This window comes from Thunnus albacares, chromosome 12, assembly GCF_914725855.1.
Source record: "Thunnus albacares chromosome 12, fThuAlb1.1, whole genome shotgun sequence".
NCBI classification, from domain to species: domain Eukaryota; kingdom Metazoa; phylum Chordata; class Actinopteri; order Scombriformes; family Scombridae; genus Thunnus; species Thunnus albacares.
The window spans coordinates 4235845-4256448 of NC_058117.1; the positions used below are offsets into that span (position 1 = coordinate 4235845).

The 20604-nt window shown below is 37.9% G+C and overlaps 1 protein-coding gene and 1 long non-coding RNA gene across 9 annotated transcripts in view; both read right to left on the bottom strand.

Annotated features, from left to right (window-relative positions):
• Nucleotides 1–1208: 1208 nt before the first annotated feature.
• LOC122994346 lies at nucleotides 1209–5521 on the bottom strand. The gene is made up of 3 exons (XR_006406572.1): nucleotides 5175–5521; nucleotides 4581–4675; nucleotides 1209–1273 (listed from the first exon to the last, which is right to left on the bottom strand). It is a non-coding gene; the product is annotated as an uncharacterized LOC122994346 (long non-coding RNA).
• Nucleotides 5522–9097: 3576 nt separating this feature from the next.
• map4l (microtubule associated protein 4 like) overlaps nucleotides 9098–20604 on the bottom strand; it is a 105526-nt gene continuing 94019 nt past the window's right edge. For all 8 annotated transcript variants that reach the window (XM_044367339.1, XM_044367337.1, XM_044367336.1 and 5 more), the window contains 4 exons: nucleotides 18679–18760; nucleotides 18477–18586; nucleotides 18056–18245; nucleotides 9098–16188 (listed from right to left, as the gene is read on the bottom strand). In XM_044367339.1, the coding sequence (XP_044223274.1) occupies nucleotides 16184–16188; nucleotides 18056–18245; nucleotides 18477–18586; nucleotides 18679–18760 (387 nt within the window). In that variant the 3' untranslated portion in view covers nucleotides 9098–16183. The remainder of the gene's footprint in view (nucleotides 16189–18055; nucleotides 18246–18476; nucleotides 18587–18678; nucleotides 18761–20604) is intronic.

Consider the following 20604-nt stretch of genomic DNA (forward strand, 5'->3'; position numbering starts at 1 on the left):
AAAACCCTATGAGACTAGTAACACTTAAAAATAAACTGGGATCTTATAACATGTTTGTAACAAGTCTGTAAATACAATACTATAATTATAACCTGTTCATAGAATATAACAATGTAGCCACACAATCACTGCACAAAGAACTCCAACAAGCATTTTTAAAACAAAATGGATTTTCTTCTGTGCAAATGGTTAATCAAAATAATGTGGATTGGAGTTGGTATGCTGGTATTACCCTTGACATACAGTACATACAGTGACATACTGATGGACATACAAGCAGATCAAGTATATTCTTGTATAAAGTACAGACTGTATATTATGGTCTGTGTATCAATATACCAGATAATAGTTAGCAAAAAATGTCCACTAAAATGATAAGTTGTGTTAGATGTTAGTTGTGGCATTTCATGACTTAACTGTGTAATGGTAGAAAGACAGTTTTATACTGTTTGAAATGTCATTAGCTGTACTGTATTCATTTTATGAACTTCATGTCCAGTATAGTACATTAATCAACATTGCCATACCACTAGTACGTATGTAGATAATTATTGCTAAATAGACAATGATCACTTATACTTATATAATGTATTGCGTTGCACCTCTGACCACAACCAGCGACACTGATGTGTGGTGTGTGCTTGTAACCACTGTTGTAAACACTTCTCCAACACTGCAGTGGGGTGAGAACTTAAACCACTAGAAGACCATACAATGTTACGTTTCACTTTAGAGGTATAGAACATAAATGATGCCAATGGTTTTATATTAAACTGTCAACTAACAGAATTACAGGATTAAATAAAACATAATGCAACATTGGCAACATACCAAAACTGAATGGTTGAAGTCTACTGAACTTGAATAGTCTTTTCAAAGCATGATTTCCCGTGATGACAGTGGGAGGGCTTTTCCACCAAATTAAGTTTTCTGGACAGACAGCAGAGCCCAGCATAGTGAGAAGTGTTAGAGGTTAAAATCAAGTCATGTATGTATGAAAATCTATGTGACTTCACTGTCCATCAATAAAGACTGTAATTGTAGTATAAATCCACAACCTTCACAGCTTATTTCATGTTACATTATAATCATGATATATTAATTTATATAGATATAGATAACTGTCTGATTATTGATCTGTTATGAACCTGTTAACATAAAATATCAGATACAATTACCAAATGCCAGTCATTTTCTTATAGGCTCACCTGTTACTAGGTAGGTACTTGAAGATGCCTCAGTCCTAGTATTTCTATTGTTTCACAATGAAAGCCTAAGATTTTTCAGAAAAGAAAAAAAAAACATTAGATGTTAAGGAAATTATGACCAAAGGTACTTCTACTGTCTTTCAATTAAGTATAATTTTAAATTACAGATAAAGTGAGAGTTCTACATCACAGCAAATTATTTAAATGCATTACAATAGATGTGTGAGAATAAATTCAGATATGTTCACAAATGTAAAATGCAATATATAATAACTTTTGTCACTAAAGCAGACATCTTTAATAGTAATTAATTACAACAATATCACCACTCTGAATCTGTTAGTAAGATACAGACAGCAGAGGTCATTGTTGGACAGGAAAGCTTTTGTCTAAACATCTTCTAAAAAAAGAGCAACCATAATTGTAGACACTTTTTCTCGAAAATTTTCACCGCAACTTTTTAAACTTCATATTTCTTTACTATCTGTTCACATATTCAAGAAGTAACATAGCTTATGTAATATTACAAACAATATCATTCCAATTGCACACATTGTTTTAAGAGTTCATAAAAAATGCAGATACATACATAATGTCCACACATTGTTGATTGTGCATATGTTACATAAAATATTTCACACAATTAATAATACATTATTTTGCAAAACTTGTTTAAATATATTGGAATTCAAACCCTACCTTTTTGCTCTGTTTCTCTCTTATGTGCAATGTTCAGTGCTTCACCAGTAGGAAAATCTTTTAATCTGTGAGAGTCTTCCAGATCTGAATGCAAACACACCAACCACTACCTACTATACTGTCTGAATGGAGGCAAGGAGAAAGGGCAAGACAAGAGAAGGACACATGGAGGCAGGGTCCAATACTCAACACCTCCTCAAGTGACCCTCAGTAAATAACAAGCATTCTAACAATAGCAACCTCATCTGAAACCACAGTTGGCTCAGATTTCAAACTTAAGTGAGTCAAGGTGCCTCACACCTTCCCTTGTGATATGTGATTGCAGAAGTCAGAGATACAAGGACTGTGGACAGCTGGGAATGGGAATGGGACCTTTGACGGAAGGCTAATGCCTGGAATAGATTAGAGCTAAGTAAAGGAGCTCAGAATTTTGGCATGAAGTTGTTGTCAATATTATGTATGTCAACTGTATGGAGGACGAACTGAGGAACTTCCTGTTGTTACGTAGCCTATGGTTCACTGATAAGGTATTGGTATATCAGGGCCAAAGTGTATGACATCCTTTGGAACATACAACATGGGAATCAGCGAGTTATAAAAATATGCCATTTCCAGTTCAATGTTAACCTGTTGAAAAAACTAGTATTATTTGATTATGTGCTCTATTTTGGTGGATTACACTCCTGTCCTGATGACAACCCACAACCTTCTGTTTAAAATAGCTATATTTAAAGTGAAAAATCAAGAGAGTAACCATTTTGTTTATGTCTTTGAGGACAAATCTACATTTTTTGACTATAGCCAATACCTGTCCTGTCCAAGACTTAAAATCAGTCTTACTTAAAGTCAGCATTAGGCCTGTATTAATAGAAGGTACAGGTGGTACAACTTCCCTTAGTACTGTGTTCATACTGTTAAGGCGTTAAGGCCTATACAGTATGGCTTCCAGTTCCATCTGCAACTATATATGTAAATACATGTTCTGGTTTAACAGACAGTGTGCAAATATGACACTTGTTGACTAAATCTGTAGTGCTGTCTATGTTCCCCATGGCAGTTCTTTTAGTGTATGTGTGTAAATCTGTCCAAAAAACTAAATGGAGAACTTGTCTGTGGTCCAGCAGGTGTTGCTGTCAAGAGGATTTGTATTGTAGTTTATGGACCTTGGTGGAGTATGTTGCCTATAAGTTACAACAATAGATGCAACAGATGGATTGGGAGGACCTAAATAACAAAGCAATAAAAGGGCAAGCTGGTACAGAACATAATCTTCCTTTACAACTGTGTACAGTTCTTAAAAACTGATTTAGGGCACAAAGGTTTTCTACAGAAATTATTTTTGTTTCTAGGGAAAATAGTCCTGCCGACTAACTTCATAGGATACTATAATCTTGTGTTTTTTTGTACATAAGCTTGTACAATTATGTAGTGTATGTGAGTATGTGCCAGTGTGTGTATCCCACATCTAAACTAGAAATACCGCCTCGTGGTTGTATGCCCCCGCCAACCAGTCAAGTTGCAGTTTACATCCATGTCTGTTCAGACTCATACAATATTTGTAGTGAAGACTTTGAAGGAATTTAATAAAAGGTATTGAGTGTACTTTCCTTCCTCCTTCCATGTGTTCACATGATTGGCCAATAAAGTTGATTCTGATAGAACACAAAGTTGTAGCTGTGACAGTAGACAAAGCTTCAGATATGGATGTTGCTGCTTCTAAAACGTGGATACTTCACACATCTTCAACCTGGCAGCACAGAAGATCTGTACAATCACCACAGTTTCAAGGTGGGCATCCAAGATTAGTATCACCAATTCAGTATCTGACCAAATGTGAAATATGGTCACAATCTCCCCTTCTGTTCCTGAGTTATGGGGTTGAATAATGGCCAGAAAAGTGTTTTTGCAGAACATTATAATGTCACAGTGAAACTGACCTTTGACCTTTTGGATATAAAATGTCATCACTTCAGCTTTTTATCCTGTTCAACATTTGTGTGGAACTTCGTCATAATTAGCGTATGAATTCTTGAGTTATGGCCAAAAACATGTTTTTTGAGGTCACAGTGAACTTGACCTTTGACCACCAAAATCTAATTAGTTCATCCTTGATTCCAAGTGGATGTTTTTGCCAAATTTGAAGAAATTCCCTCAAGCTGTTCCTGAGATATCACATCCACAATCCTAAGTAGAGCTCCACCAATCATAGGTGTTTTTCTTATCACTGAGATGTCAAATTGCTCCAAATGTGCATAGTTGACAGCAATGTTAAGTAACAATTTCTGAGTTTCCGTCCGGTAGCAACTGCTCAACCATGGCTTCAGTGTTAGGAATGGTGTGATGTTTTTGAGATGGGTTTGCTTAGCTTGTGATCGTTAAAACAAAAACTGATACAAAAACAAAACAATGTTGTGCAACTATGACTTCTATATTCAGAATATGTGTGCACATGCAGCTTTGTTAATTCACATGTTGAGGTTGGCAGCATACTATATGGAATGTGAATTTAATTCCCTCTCAAAAGAAGTCAGGGACTAACATGGTTCACCTTGTAGCTCATTAGTCTAGTTCAGTCATACACTGTAAAGAGGGACTTTCTTTAAATGTAGTGGAGAAAACGTAATGGCTGAGTCTAAGCTGTTTTACTTCAAGTGGGATTAGGACAAGGTGTACCTCTCTGTGGCCAAAGTGGGAAAGGCCACTGTCCATGGTGCTGACCTTCCTTCCTCCCTGTTCACTTTTTCTTCCCAGCTCTGGCTCTACAGTCGCTGCAGAAAAACACAAGACTTTACACATACAGTACTAGCTACAATGTTTTACCTGACCTAAAAGATCAAATTTCAATTTAAATTTAATCTAATCAGTTCTAGGAAAAACTGAGCCAGATCTGGTTTATACTTGAGAATAAAACTTTAGGTACATGTCCATCAGTAGAAGACAGTTATTGGAATGTGCACCTCACATGGGAGAATGAGCACACACTCCTGTCCTTGCCAGGATGTTATTTGAGTAAGTCATCCATTTTCACTGGATAAATACTAGACTAGCTAAAGTGAGTAAGATCAAAATGCACATACAAAGGGCAATAGTTTTCGGTCACTCAAGGATGTCTGGATGAGTTTCACATAAAAGATTTAAAGAAAGTTTTCTTAATGCTTGAAGCCTTTTTCTTGCATGCTGATTTACAGTAGACTATACAGTATTAGTCTTCCTCATTTTAGATGGCTGAAGCCATACAGCACATTTGTCTGTCTATTGCTTAATCACCTGTTGCAGCTTGTCTTCATGTACACTTGTCTCCTCTGGTGTGCGTCATAAGCTGTCCCCAAGCTGTCCAATAAATCATCAGTGCTGTAAAAGCATCCAGCATGAATTTCACAGGTTATCTTTATGCTCAAGGATACACCACCATGCCAGAAGGCGAGGACAAGGGTAGAAGCAAGGGTACGACTGACTTCTGGAACTTCACTCACCCATTTTTAACACAGGGTGGTACAACCCTGATATCAAAGCTTGCCTAATTTGGATACTCCATTGTGACAAAAAAGTGAGGCAAATGTGTTTGCAAAATTACGTTGCTGCTAACATAGAGAACTGTCTTGTATCTATGCCAAGTCTCTTCAATGGCTTTCTCTGGAAATTGAGAAGAGCCAGCTCCGTTAACCTCAACAAAAGCTCTTGGTGCCGAAACCTTGAAGGCAGAGAGTATGAAATACTTGAAGATGTTGGTCAAGTTTATTTCATATGTGTTAACCCAAAAAATAATTTTTACACCACACAACTGATCCAGTAGGAAAGTAGCAGTGGTACAATTGTAGCGCTAGCCCTTTTTTGAGTTTGTTCTGTGGAAGTCTTTGTAAAAAAAAGACTTGAAAATGTGGTGTTCAAAATGTAGAAAATATTACTAGATGACATTAGAAAGCTGAATTAAATCAAGCACAAAGGATAATATTTTTCCCGGAAATATCCTAAAGCCTGCTATAACGTGCACTTGCAGGTCTAACTGTACTACATATTTGGTCACTATTGCCATTGACATTATTCAAAGTGAACTTGAGGAGGAACAACTTGATCTCTTTTAACAAACCACGTAAACATGTAATGAACCTGTGATAAACACATCTTATTATCGGCATCCAAAACCACTTTCAAAATCCTATTACAGTTATTGTCTCTGTGGCTTGGCTACAGTTTCATTTTAATAACTAATTTGACTTATTACAGTACCACATGCTAACAATAGGCTACATATAGAAATAGCCTACATGAAATACCTATGTGAATAAGATTAGGTTATGGTGACCTCATTTTGGAAATGAGGTCTGAGAAATTTCAGATACAGCAACTAATATTAACTCAACAAAGCCATGAATTTAATGCCTCACCATCATGTGTTGTATCATTTTGAGACGCTAAATTTCGACACACCTAATCAAATTAAAGCTACATAAGTAACATTAGCTTATCTAAACTAGCCATTAGCTTGTACTGAGCCCTGTCTTCTCGTCTCCTCAATCTTGTCTCAATAAATGTGATTTACTTCTCAGTGGAATGGAGATTAACCTTTGAAAAAAGTAATGTAGCACTGTCCTTTTTTAAAAAAAAAAATCTTTTTCAAGTGACATCACGTTATGTAAATTTTACTTAAGTATGAAAATACATTTGTACAGTATTTGGTTTAAATGGCAGAGTATGTTATTCCTCTTCATTTTTGATACGAAGACAAGTTATTCGCATTAAAAGAAAGAAAAAAAGTAGGCTAAATATACACATTGCATGGGAAGAGTCACACCTGCAGGACAGAGGACTGTTAAGGCACTGACCAAACCACTTCACTTATGTATGTTAAACAAAAATAAACTACAGAAAAGCGAACAAACGTTGTCTCTTGACATTGCTGTCTTTACTATAGTGTCCGTGTGAAATGTGAGCAGGTGGCTGCATTTAATATTGTTGAACAAAGACAGCAACTGCTAGTGTATCTTAACTTACCTGTTTTGCTAACAACTAGCATATCATTGCATTTTGAGAATAAGTTGGCCTAAACGTTACACATCCACAGACTTGTAAAGTAACTAACTCAACTACGTACATTTAGTCGGACGTTGTACTTACACGAGTACTATTTTAAAGGTATTTGTGGTGACAGCGGCCCACTAAGTTGCCGCCGCCATTACTGTGGTGGCAGAGTGGAACCATTTATGTATTATAAGAGCTGGATACCGGACTAAAAATCAGTCCTATAGGAATTGTTCGCCTGGCGCATACATGGATGTGTAATGGGCGCATACCATGGATGTGTAATAAAAGCTCTTATAATACATCCATGGCGCATACGCCAAAAAAAAGTTTCTAGTTTCCGGGTTTGCTTCCGCGTAGTGCGGCCCACTGAATGTGCGCAGTAGTGTTTCTCCTGCTGGCCCCGCCCGCGAGTTACTGCTCGGTCCATAGACTTTACATAATGATGACGTAACGGATTTTGAAATCGCTTTTGTCGGCTCGAGGAAAATTTTACAAATATAAAACCTCCATGGATCAAAATTTCATGATAGAAAGAGTCATAACTGACGTTGTTTGCAGTTCGACGTGTCCTGTCAACAGTTTTACAGACGTCTCTTTTACAATGGTGGTCTATGAGGGAAATGCTTCTTGGGCCGCAGGGGGATTTTTCGTTGCAATTCCGCGAGTGGCCACTGGGAAAAATTGGCTGCAAGGCTGAGCAGCGGCTCCCTATCCAGCTCTTACTATTCATCCATGAGTGGAACAGAAACTGAACACTTCACATCTTAGGACTTTCAAATGCCTTTCACCACACAGTAACAGCAGCTTGTCTGATTCCACCTACAACCGGGATTTGTCCAGACCTCTATACCATTACAAACCTGCTGTTCTCCGGTCCGCCAGTAGGCCCACTCGGTAGTATATTCCTGCCTTTCCTGCCTGCACACCTGCAGCTCTTTACCTTGTCAACGTCCGCTATAGCAGCTACAGTCTGCTAAGTTACGTCAGATATATGAGGTCCAGTCTTTGCTCAGCTTATGATATGATTCATTGTCATGTAGTACAATGTGCTACATGTACTGAACTTAAGTACAATTTTTAGGTACATGTAGGCTACTTCACTTGAGTGATAACTCAACTACATTCCAACGGAAATGTACTTTTTACTTCACTGCATTTATTTTTGCAGCTATTAAACACAGTGGGGCCAATGAGTACTTTGTACTTTGCAATTAATACCTCTGTACTTTTTTTCATTTGAACGCAAGACTTTGTTGTAGTGGAGTATTTTTATAATGTGTACATACTTTTACTTAACTAAAAAATCTCAGCATTACTTCAGCATTTGCCAGTGTAAATATACAAGGTACAATAGTTCAAAGTAGTTCCACCTTGACCAGCTGCAACATTAAAATGCCGCTAAAGATAAAGCATAACTAGTAATAATAAAATATTTGTGACAAAGTGGGTGAGACCACTCCATCTGTCCCATGAGCTTGATGCATTTTTTTAAATTTTTTTTGCCATGCTTGTTATTTGTTTATTTAGTCAGTAGAGCATACACTCACCAGCCACTTCATCAGGTACACCTGTACAATCTAATGCAATCCAACACAACAGCTCAGTCATAAATTTTACTTTTACAAAGCTGAAACATTTTCAGTTTTTGTTGACATTGTCAGAAAGGTGATAATTCTACTTTATGTTTATTATTGAGCTCGTAGTGGGTGGTGGTGGTGTACTGGAGAGCATTTTATTGAAAAGTGTTCCTAATATTTTGCCCCCCTCATGTATGTTAATGGAGTGGACAAAAAAATTAGGAACACTTTTCAATATAATGGTCTCCAGTACACCACTACCACCCACTATGAGCTCAATAATAAACATAAAGTAGAATTATCACCTTTCTGACAATACAGCACACAAAACTGTGAGTGGTTACAAGATATACACCTATTGGATAAAAAAGATAAGGATTAAATTAGGATAAAACCACACTATACATAAAAACTCATCTGTCCAGACACACTCTTAGTTACTATATAATGTATAGTTTGGATTAACTGCTGATTATGGCCTACTATAGGTTAAAAAAGTCAATCAATATGTACAATGATTAATAAAATACAGTACATTAGTAAATATGTAGATGGACAGAGAAGTAATGACACAACTGTGACACTGTTGGATCCTTTGCTCATCTTTTTATTTCATGATTAATATTCACATCACTGGTTAACAAATAATCACAATGAACATCTCTTTCATACCAAATATTCAGAATTGGAGGGGGAGATGAGCTCTATCTAATAGGACAGATGCCTCTAACAACCAGCAGTTTGTTTGTCTTCTGCATGCTCTTGCTATGGTGTTGTGCCCTACAGAATAAAACAGCACACACTACAGTGGATCCATTCCACAGCACTGAAAAGTAGATTATTTTGCTTGTTTCCTCTTAATTTATGATGACAGATTTGGACATGTAGGAGATACCCACAACCAAAGTAAGTAAGTGCAAAAGAAAAAAAAAAGACCAACATACAATAGTGTAACAGTTAACAGTTAGAATACTGGTTTTAAATCTGGTAGGTGTGGTGAAGAACACAAGTAGAGAAACTATTTTTCAGCACTGTGATGCTGGCAAGCCTCTGTAGGTGGGAGACATAGCTAGGGGCTCCAGGTGCATATCTACCAACACTCCACTTTATTCTGGATTTCTCACTTTGTCCTGTTACATTTCAGGCAATTAGCTGTCTCTTTTAGAAGGACAGTTCAAGTTCAAATGTAGTTTTGAGCTCAATATTAATTAATTTATTATATGCTTTTCAATAGTGCACATTGTTCCAAAAGTTTAAATGATTTTCCTTTGTTATTAACACTGAACAGATAATTTTGTCCAAGTCTTCCCTTATTTCAGTCCTGTGTTGGTAGGTATGTCAAGGTGTCTATATAGGAGCTGTCTAATACAGTACATTACTTTGTACCACATGCCAAAAGACTAAGTCTGGTTACTGTTAGTCTGACTGGGGGGTGGCGGTAGTCGGAAGACAGGGCTGGCCAGTGTGTGTCCAGTGCCACATTTAGTGCATTTCAAACCGAAGCGAAAACCAATCAGATTGTGGAAACTAATTAGATTGTTTTTGGTCTTTTGAAAGAACTGAACTTTGTCAACCAATTTTAAGTTTGTCATTTAGTTTTCTGTGATTCCAGGTTTTCTTTGCATAACTTTTCTCCAAGTCATTTGTCAGATCATACCAAACATGACACACACCGCCTCCCTTCTTGCCCGTCAGTTTGAATCCGGTAAATAGTGTTTCCATATGTGATCTATCTTCCAAAACAGAACAGAGACAAACCTCATACATGTATTCATAATCTTGCATCTTTAATACATTTTAAAAACATTCTTTAAACTTCAGCAGCCCTTTTCTTGGAGGAAAAAAGGCAGACTCTGAAAAAAGAAAAAGTACACCTTTCCTTTCTTATGCTTTCAGTCTTATAATAATACCATTATTAACCTTAACAGTAACAGGTTTATGAACATGAAAGCTCATCTGTCGACATCCACAACACCCTGTTAAGAAGTAAGTTTTTTTTATGTTTTTGTTTGATTTTAATTTATTTGAGTTTCTTCTAGAGTGATAAAAACATGGTGGTATCTATATACAATGGGCAGTGTGAGATACTAGTGGACGGGTGGTATTCAAGCGCTACAGTATAACTGGGGATCAAACAGTTGTGGACGGACATCAGAGTGAATCTGGTTATTACCTTTTGTCCAAGCTGCAACATTAACTTTATACCTCAGTTAACGATACTGATGATAATTCTAGTCTTAAACCTACTCATATCCACTGTTATTATATTAAACCTAAACTTTAAGAGATAAAGTAGCCCATTAGTCTCCCCTCCAACTATATAAAGGGAGGATTGGAACCATTTTCCTCTAATAAACAACTCTGTCCGTGCTATTGCTTTAGCATACAGTATGTGAAGTATAGCTCAACCAACATTGGATTTCTGACGTAGATACCAATACAGATATTTGAGTTTTCAAAATCTGATAACAACTTATCAGGTGATACTTATTTGTGTACATCAACACTTGAAACATTTTAATAAGTATTCCTCTAAATTAGGTGATTAAAGACTTAATTAAAGACCAAAATATGCTGCATGCAGGACATTTTAGAGTTGAAAACTAAACTTTCTGGTTACTTTGTAGTTACGTCACTGTTTCTAAATTACTTCAAACATATCTTTGTCATTTACGTACTACTGCAACTTTTCATTACTTATCGGCCGACAAATACACAGATACCGCTAGGCAAAGTCACAATATTAGTTTGTCTTTTATGGCCTGTAGTTTCATAAGTTATAAAACAGACATAACCAAATCTTTACCATTAGTAATGCACATCAGCTCCACAAACTTTAGCTGTCTGGCTAACTTCACTCAAGCAAGTAATGCTTTAAATCTTTCAGCAATCTGTCATTCAAAGTGCATTTGTTTCATCAAATCTTATATCTGTTTTACATGTCGCAGTACAAACCTCAAAGGTTTACACACATCTCATAAAAAAGATTTAACCATGCGACACTGAAGTTATTTCTACACTAAACTCATTTTCAGTTTTATGATACTTCTAATCACTTACAGTTACTGAACATACTGTATGCTGAAGTGCTGAAAATCATTCAAGAGAAAACATTCTATCTGTGAAACATATTGAGTAAGGCGACTATTCGCCACGCTCCTCATAGTTCAGTGTGGTCCTTTAACCTGGCTGACTATAAACTTGCCCACTTGTGAAATTTGATTTTGTAGCTTGGTCAAAAAGTAAAAACCAGGAACAACATGAGGGCAGACTGGAGAGTTGAGTGTTAAACCATCATAGCCAATAGCACAACACCGATGACCAAAGCTCCACTAAAATCCACAAAGCTGACCAAGATAAAGAGTACCAATGTGTCATCCAGGATACACAACATCAGCTCATCCCGTCATATGGTAACGTACTCATACACTGAGCTTCCAACGCACATTAAGACTACTACTTATTCCTATTTTATATACACACACCACTACCTACACCTAGCAAAGTGCTTTCATCCCTTTGTTCTTCTATTCCTGAAGAAAGATTCACATTTTTGTTTCACATATGATCCACACATATGTATCATGTTTTACTTATAGGCAACTCATGAGAATGATTTTGAGGGAATAGTACAATATCAAATATGCTTATATGGTGATTTTAGTTGTCTAGTCTTTATTGTTGACTATTTGATCACTTGCTCTTTGATTATCATAATTGTATCTAACTACCAAGACTGTTTTGCTCCCAAAAGCACACATGTACAGTACACAGCTGACAATGTTTGACCAATATACAATAAAGCAACTTTTATATCACTTCAGTGCATCAAGAAATGAACAAGACTGTGTTCAAAGTGCACAAGACTTTAGAGTTTGAAGGGGAGCTGTACATAATTAATATGATTTGAGTAGTATTTAGTATTCCAGACACAATAATATAGCATGGTCATCAAAGCTAATTTAGATGAGAGACAGTATGTAGGTCTACTGTAGCTTCTCTAATGGTGATGTAAGTTTTCTCAGTCAGCCTTTTTTTGAAGTCTCAGAGCCAGACTATCAGTGTTCCAGAGGCTCGTCAGCGCTCTCTACAGGATGGATGCAGTGGTAACACTTCACACATCTGACAACTACGGCAACACGCCACAAACACGTCACTAATCCTTCATTGTTTCACCGGAGACCATCGCAGACTTTAATGCACAATGCATAGAATTACAGTGAGTGGAAAGAGCCTTCCTCATTAAGATGGCTGGTTCTACTTGTTTTACTTCTTTCACACACAATAATGTTTTTGATCTGTAAAATCAAAATCACATCACAGTGTTGGTTTACAAGACTCGAAAATGCCAAAATTGAATTTTTGGTGATATATTAAAATAGTACAAACAGGCTGAAACTGAGCAGAAATAATGACGACTTCATGCTTATTTCTTATCAACCTTTGATTTTCATTCCCTTTAAAACCAAGCGTGCTACTGTATGATTCTTTTGAAAAACAGAAAAAAATCAAACTTTTCTTTAAAATGTGGATCTCTATTTTACAAGAACAGATTTGTTCCCTTCAAAGACAACTTCAAATACCACTGGATGGTCTCAACTACAGTATTTGCAGGCCTTTCTTAGTTCTGCCTTGCTGAAATACTGCTGCATTCATGGCATTTTGGAGCTGGGCAATTCCTGCTGTCCAGTGTAGTGAAATCATTTTTTGATCATTCTTTTTTTAATCTTTGAGAATTTTTGCTTTTAATAACTTTTGAATATCCAGTGATATCCTATACAAAACAAACAAGAAAGTGCTGAACAAAAATATAAAAAAACAAACTTCTAAAAAGCTATTTGCTTCCATCTATTTACACTACAGATGTAGGGTAAAATATAAACTAGAAACTTGATCATTTTGATCATCTGCTACTGTGCAGCAGTCACCTCAAGTGGCTTGGTTGTAGCTTTTAGTAGGTTCTATCTACTAGACAGAGTCTCTAGAAAATAAATCAGTAAATAATTTTAAAGTTGCAAAGAAAATTCCAACTTCAGACTTGCCATGAATGTAACATTATTCCCCTCAAATGACACAACTTGCCTCTCTCCTGACTATCTGTTAACTTCTGTGGTCGTTCTCTGTCTGTCTGTCCATTTCTCTCTGTCTGTACGCCATCTATATGCGTGGGTAACGGGAGGCGTCCCCAGCTAAGATCACTGTATTGCTGTCAGAGAGGTGCAGTGAAACAAAGGAAGAGGAAATAGACGAGATGAAAGCTGGGTGAGGTGAGCCTATGATGAAAATGTCTGACAATGACTATGATAGGAACAACACACCGACACAGCTCATCGTTGTTTTAACAATATCAGCATAGACCACCAAAACACAATAAAGAGTTGGTTTCATTCTAGAACAGAGAGAGATGCTTTAATGAGCAACATAACGTTTTTTTTTTTATTTTAGGGTGCTGATTTCGGTGTGTGTGTATTATACGGTGTGTGTGTGTGTTGGTATTTCTGTTTGTGTATGTGTGCATGCACACCAACAAGCGTGTGTGTGCTTTCCAGTGTATCTCTGCGCTTGTGTGTGCTGTATGTGTGTGTGTGTGTGCGTGAAGAACGTTAGCAGGTTTCACAGAGAGGATTCTACAACGCACCGGCTAAGTGGGAGGACTTAAAAGAGGGTGGGGGTCTGTAGCCCCACCCCTCTCCACTGGAGTGAACCACATGACCAGGAGGTGCCACATGCGCGAGAGAAGAAAGATGCTGTCTGTCTGTCTGTCTCTAATAGACACATGTAGACTGTATATGCTATATACAGATCATAGTGACTGCCGGGGTCCCCCACAAAGAAGATAAGGTGTATGAGGTGGTTTGGGATCAAGCTTGATGCCCTGTAATGATTACACTGTGTGGGAACTAAAGAGTTATGGTGTAGGAGATCCCTCACTTAAGGGATTGGTGCCCCTGAAATGTATGCCATGCAAAGGATGGAAGATATAAGTATGTGAGCTCATTTAGAGCTAAAGGTTAAGGGTTTGTAAGTCTCACACTGAGAAAGGTCTATTGCTTGGGGTGTGTTTTTTTTTTTTGTTTGTTTTTTGTCTTTTTTAAAAATACTTTCATCAACCCAAACTACAGAGCTGAATTATCCACAGTAGTTTGTGGACTTGTGCTAATACCATGTGTCCAGGACTGATTTCAATAAAAGTGTTACAGGTTCAGTTTTGCCAGCAGAATGTGAACATAACTGTTTAGTCATGCTGACACACTCACTATAATAATACACTTCATAGACCTGTGCATGTTGATTTAGTGAATTACACAGCAGCCTGTGACATGGTGGTTGACATTGTCAGCAATAAGGAAAGTGCTACATACAGTATATTGTTTGTTAATGGTTTATGTGCAATAAAAGGTGCAGCTGCTAGCAGTTTAGGGCTAGGGTTAAACACTCATCATATAGAGTTAGGATTACGGAGTGGTTTAATACGCCTGTTTAAGGTTAAACCTTCAGCTTTAAGTAATATTCACTCCTTCAAGGTCAAATACTAACTGTGATCCTACTTAAAAATTCTCGGATGCCAGATCAAATACCTGTGTTCAGTGCCAAAAGCTTTTTGAGCCAAGTCTAACCAAAGCAGCAGCAGAGTTCCCCAATCACTTTATGCCCACCTTTCTCATGATTATCACACCATTAAATGTTTTCTAATTGTAACTGCTTTGTTGCAGCCTTGTGTTAGGGCATAAAATTTCCCTCACAAATAAATGAACGCATCTTTTTCTGCACTGATTTTGAACTACTCATTCATCAGCCCTTGTCCTTTGCACCGATCACTGCTAGCTGTGAGCATCATGATATTAATAGTCCAAGGTTAAAGAATTGCAATGGATTTGGAGAAGACATGTTTGATGAGTGAGCTGTAGAGTTACCTATAGTGAGACATTGTGCAAGTATTATAGATACTGTAGATTTGGAAAGATTGCTGGCTGGATAACAGGATGCAAAATGTGTATTTAAAGCAGACTTAATAGTATTTGCCCTGCTGCTGGCTGGTAGCCAGCGGACAAGTGGACTGTGAGCAGTGGTGGGGTAAAAAGTAGTGTTAGCATAATGTCTGCTAACAAGATTGGGAGATCAAGGTGGTTTTGAATTGTGAGGGCCTGTAAGAGGGACCAGAGCCTCATTACTAAGTTCTGAAGCAGGGTTTTTGGACTATGAGGACTAGTGCTTAAACAGTAATTAGACTCATAGGTGGAAATATTTGAAGAAAAAACTGGCTATGCTCAGTATACTTCCATACAGCACTGACTACAATAGTGGATTTATTGCGTTGAGGTTGTTAGATTTGGGGTTTGGGGTGCTTACGAGGGAACTTTATCAGTCAAGAAGCTGGTGGAACCCCACACAGAGAAACACAGACAAACAGCAAGTGCTCTTCTCTGTGGTAGGCAGGGCCAAAGGTCAACCCGAGGGCATTGAGAGCTCAAAGGACAGGGTTGGTAGCGGGAAGCTGGCAGGCGGCGGACCCCAGAGAAACACTGAGAGGCGAACGGTCAGTTTGGTGCTGCGGTGGGCGAGATGGAGGGCGGGGCCAGAGGGAAGTGACTGCGCCGTGGTAGGTTGGTTGGTCGGTTGATTGGCAGGTCGGCGAGCGCCATGTGTGTCCCACCAAAAACTACAGGTCACTGAGACTCAATCTGTGGAGGGTAGGAAACCGGGTTAAAGAAAGAGATGTCACCAACAGAGAAGAGAAAAAAAGTGATGCAGATACATGGGTGGAAATTTCCAGTCTAAATTTCACCAGCCAGATGGTCTCTAGCTAATAGGCCGTTACTGTCTGGGGCAGGTTCATATGAGTTATGGGCAGAATTACAAAACATCCCTGTTTTTTATTTTATTATCACTGAAGCCATCCATCAATTAGGCTGAGTGTGGCAACCGTGTCAGGAGGCAGAAGTCTGTTGTCCCTCTGAACTCTGGAGTCTGGAAGCAGCTGCAGTGCCAGAAATGAATTTATCCACTAAGGCTGGCTAATCTTTACTCAGTGGGTCTCTTCATAATTTAATTTTGTGGCAAAGTGTCGCTGCTATTTTTACCGCCCCACTCAATCAGACACATAGCAGAGAGGAGGTACACACACATGCATGCATACACATAGTATCTACTTATTTATTGTCGAGTGTGTCTGCAATTGACCATTTGATAAACCCCTGAATGGTGATTGTCCAATCAAAACTTAGCAACTGTAACTTGGCACAGCAGGCAAGTTAAGCTTTGGGATTTCTCCATATGTTGAAACAGTGGACATTGGGTATCTGCTATATCTATAGTATCTGTGTACTGTAGTAGAGGTACCATACAGAATTAAAATAAATGTGAATCTGACCTTGAGGAACTTATAGCCAAGATCATTAAGCTCAGACAGTTTTAATTAGCAAAGAAGCCTAGAAAGGCTGATGTCTGTATTCAGCTAGATATTGTTTGTGAGTGAAAAGACACATCACTGTTCTTATCATTTCATTTTCAGGTTGTGAATTCACTAAATTGTCACTAAATTGTCAGCTGATAGTTAGCATTTAGGTACTTGCAAATGATTTAAAGTAAAACTAATAAGATTTGGTAGGGGATATGGATTCTGTAATACTGGATTTGAATTCCATAATATGCTATCGAACCCCATCATAAAGGGGGCTGTGCTTCTGAGGATTTCCAAAATCAAAAACAGAAGAGAGAAGTGTAAGTTTAAGTGTAATGGAATCGATACAACAGTGTGTTTGTCTGCTCTAATGAAAGCTGCAAACAGTAGCATGCCTGACTAACTGATTTAGTACCTACAGTAGTAATAAAAGCATAATGTTACTTCCAGAGCTGGCAGCTTAAAATAACTTTATACTCCAGCAGCCCAGTCGTCAAACTCATGGGTTAGTCCTCATCCTAAAAGCATTTTCTCTTGTAATATTAAAAGTGAAAACATACGGTTTGAAAATAAGAACAATAAAGCATAAATACAATAATCATCATAACCTCTGTGCTATTTGTACATTTGTCTGTAAGGTAAGTATACAAACAGAGGATTGTCAGAACAAAATAACATTTTTCTTTATCATGATGATATCATGTATGCAGCCATCAGGTGCATAATTAAGATGCTTTTACAGGGTTTGCATTTCAAAATGAGTCAGTCTGAGTTTGAACAACTCATGGAGCTAACAATGATTCATTAGCTAGCTACAATAAAATCTACTAGTGACAGTTGTCATTTCAACCAGTAACATCGACCATCCCCAGCTAGAATTGATAAACCTGCTTTTGTAAAAAATGACTAAGAATCTTGAGAGGTAATTCTGCCATTATTGATGCATGACTATTATCATTATAAACTGCATATGTCAAATTGCAGAACAGTAAGCTTGAACATTTGGTGACAGTAACTAAGGGAAGTGGAGCTTAGTAACCCATCAAATAAGCATTCAGTGCTTTAAAGACTAATAGCTGTGTGTGTGTGTGTGTGTGTGTGTGTGTGTGTGTGTGTGTGTGTGTGTGTGTGTGTGTGTTTATACCTACTTGTCTCAGTGATGCGTTTGTCTGTGCTAAGGGGCTCCCTCAGTCCATCTCCCCCAAAAGGAGTAGCTGTGGGTTCCTTCACCCCATTCTCCTTAGCAACACCTCCTGGTGCTGTTGCCTTAGCAACGCCAGCTGGTCCTGTTGCTGGAGCACTACTTGGTGGTGATGTCTTCTCCTCTGCCTTCTCCTCCTTTAGCCAAATATAGACACACAAGGGCAGACACGCACACACACACACATATACACACACACACACACACACAGACACGCACACACACAAAGATGTTTTTTTCTAGTGTACTACTCTCAAGCTACTGCACCATCTAGTGGTGATGGCCTGTAAAAGCACAGTGAGTCAGCAGAACCAGACAGGTTAACTGTCTATTTACTGATAATATTAATGACTGTGTTAAAGTTTGACCTTGTGTCCGTTGGTCTGTCCATTGCCGGGCCCCACATTGTCCATGGATCCAATCTTAGACTTAGCCTTAATGTTTAGCTTATGGGACTCAATCTTGACATCACCACCACCTGCAGTAAAAAGGAGGGCTAGTCTGAGACCAAAATAGAAAAGGATAAAGCTTGAAGGGAGGAAAACAGAGGAGGACAGTTTTAAGTCGGACCTGGCTTATGTTTGATGTTGTCCTTGGAGCCACATTTGGACGTCACCTTGCTCACATCAACCTTCTTATTCAGGATCTGCACCTGGGTAAGAGGAGAGATTTATACTAATTCATAAAAATGTCACATCCACTGCAATGCATCCATACTTGAGCGTTCACTCTAGGCAATTTAGAAAATCACTGTGATCCATTATCATGCACCTGGCGCACTTATAGAGAGGAAGATATTCTGTCTCTACAATACAATGGACTATGTGGGAGAACGCCATACAGCACAGCACATTCTGGACTACCTACCCATGCCTGATTCCCCACTTTGACCTGTTTTATTGTTACTCAAGGTGCCTTTTTGTTTTGTTAGTCTGGTTAATGATTATCCATTTATGCATATAAATTGGGAAAGGCTATGATTGGAGGGCGGGAGCAGGCAGTTATTAGACCATCATCACATGATCCGAGTGTATGTTCAGGATCCCAAGCAGTAATCCTGAGTCTGTGGCATCTGGCTCTGATGGATTTTAAGACCCAGTGACCTGACTGACACAGTGCTGGATGAGATCAATCAGATTTACGTTCGTGATGACAGACAGGAGAGCTAACAGTCAGCTGACTATGACCCTCACTGACATTAAAATTATATTAACAAATAAACCATCATCAGCTCTCATTGCCTGACTGACACTGGAGCTCTCCCTCATAAGATGTTGCTTAAAGCAGGTTAAATATTAATGACCTGATTTTATCATATAAACACCAATGTTTGAATTCTTTCAGTTTATAGTTTCTGTGTACAGTAGTATCAGTACTTTATGGAATTAAAATAAAAGTTAATCTGAGCTTGAAGAACATATTAAATGAAAAATGGAGGAAAATATATACGAATGTCCATCAATCACTCACTTGAATACATGAAAATAAACAGTGAAATACCCCAAACAAAATGGTAAAAATAAGACCATAAGTATTGGGAACACACTGGAGAATGTGTTAAGAAACAATTTGCAAACATAATCTACAGTTTTTTTGGTGATATCCCAAGCCGGTCAAAAGTTTTTCTTCAAATAAATCATGTTTTGGCAGTTTTCTTGCAAATGAATTCCAACGCTGCATTATTGGAAGCTTACTGAGGATGTACCTTCAATATAAGAGTGGACCCCCCCCCTCCCAAAAAACCCCCCCTTTTGACTGATATTACAGACAAAAACACTTTTTAAAGGCACCTAGTTACTACTAACAATTTCTTCGGCCCATGAAACATTTTTTTTTCTTTTTCTTTTTCTCTGCTTATTTTTCTTTAATTCCTCAAACTACATTTGTAAGTAAATCTTCGCACACTGCTCTGAGGAATTCAAACAAAATAAATAAGAAAAAAACGGAACACGCCTTACAAAATAGGGCTGTTCCACGTACAGTATGCAGAAAATACTATGTATGTTAATATATTTTGAGCAGATCTCTTTTGTATTGAAACCCAACAGTTTCAATATGAGCGAACATATTTTGTTTCATTAAATTAAGGCAGCAGAGAGGTGATTGTGAGAGCAGCCCAGAGATGGAACATGATAGTGCAGCAGGTGTTTAGAGCAGATGGGAGCAACATCTGGAAGGGTGGGTATTAAGACCTGTGGTCAGTTTGTTTTAAGTGAAATCAATCCGAAATGCAAACACAGGGAGCAATTAATGTGCTAATTACAGTGCATTCATGCTGAGTTACTTTGAAAGTGATAACCTTTCATGTTAAATGTTTGATATTTGCAGAAAGAGCTTTCTACATTTTTAATTGAACTCCAATTGCTCCCAGGACTGATGGATGCTTGGTACAAAAAACCTTCAAATTAGATTTTCTAAATCAGCAAGCAGAGGCCTGATCGGGGATAACACAAGAATATCGGATACAGTGTACTGATTGTAGTACAGATTGATTTG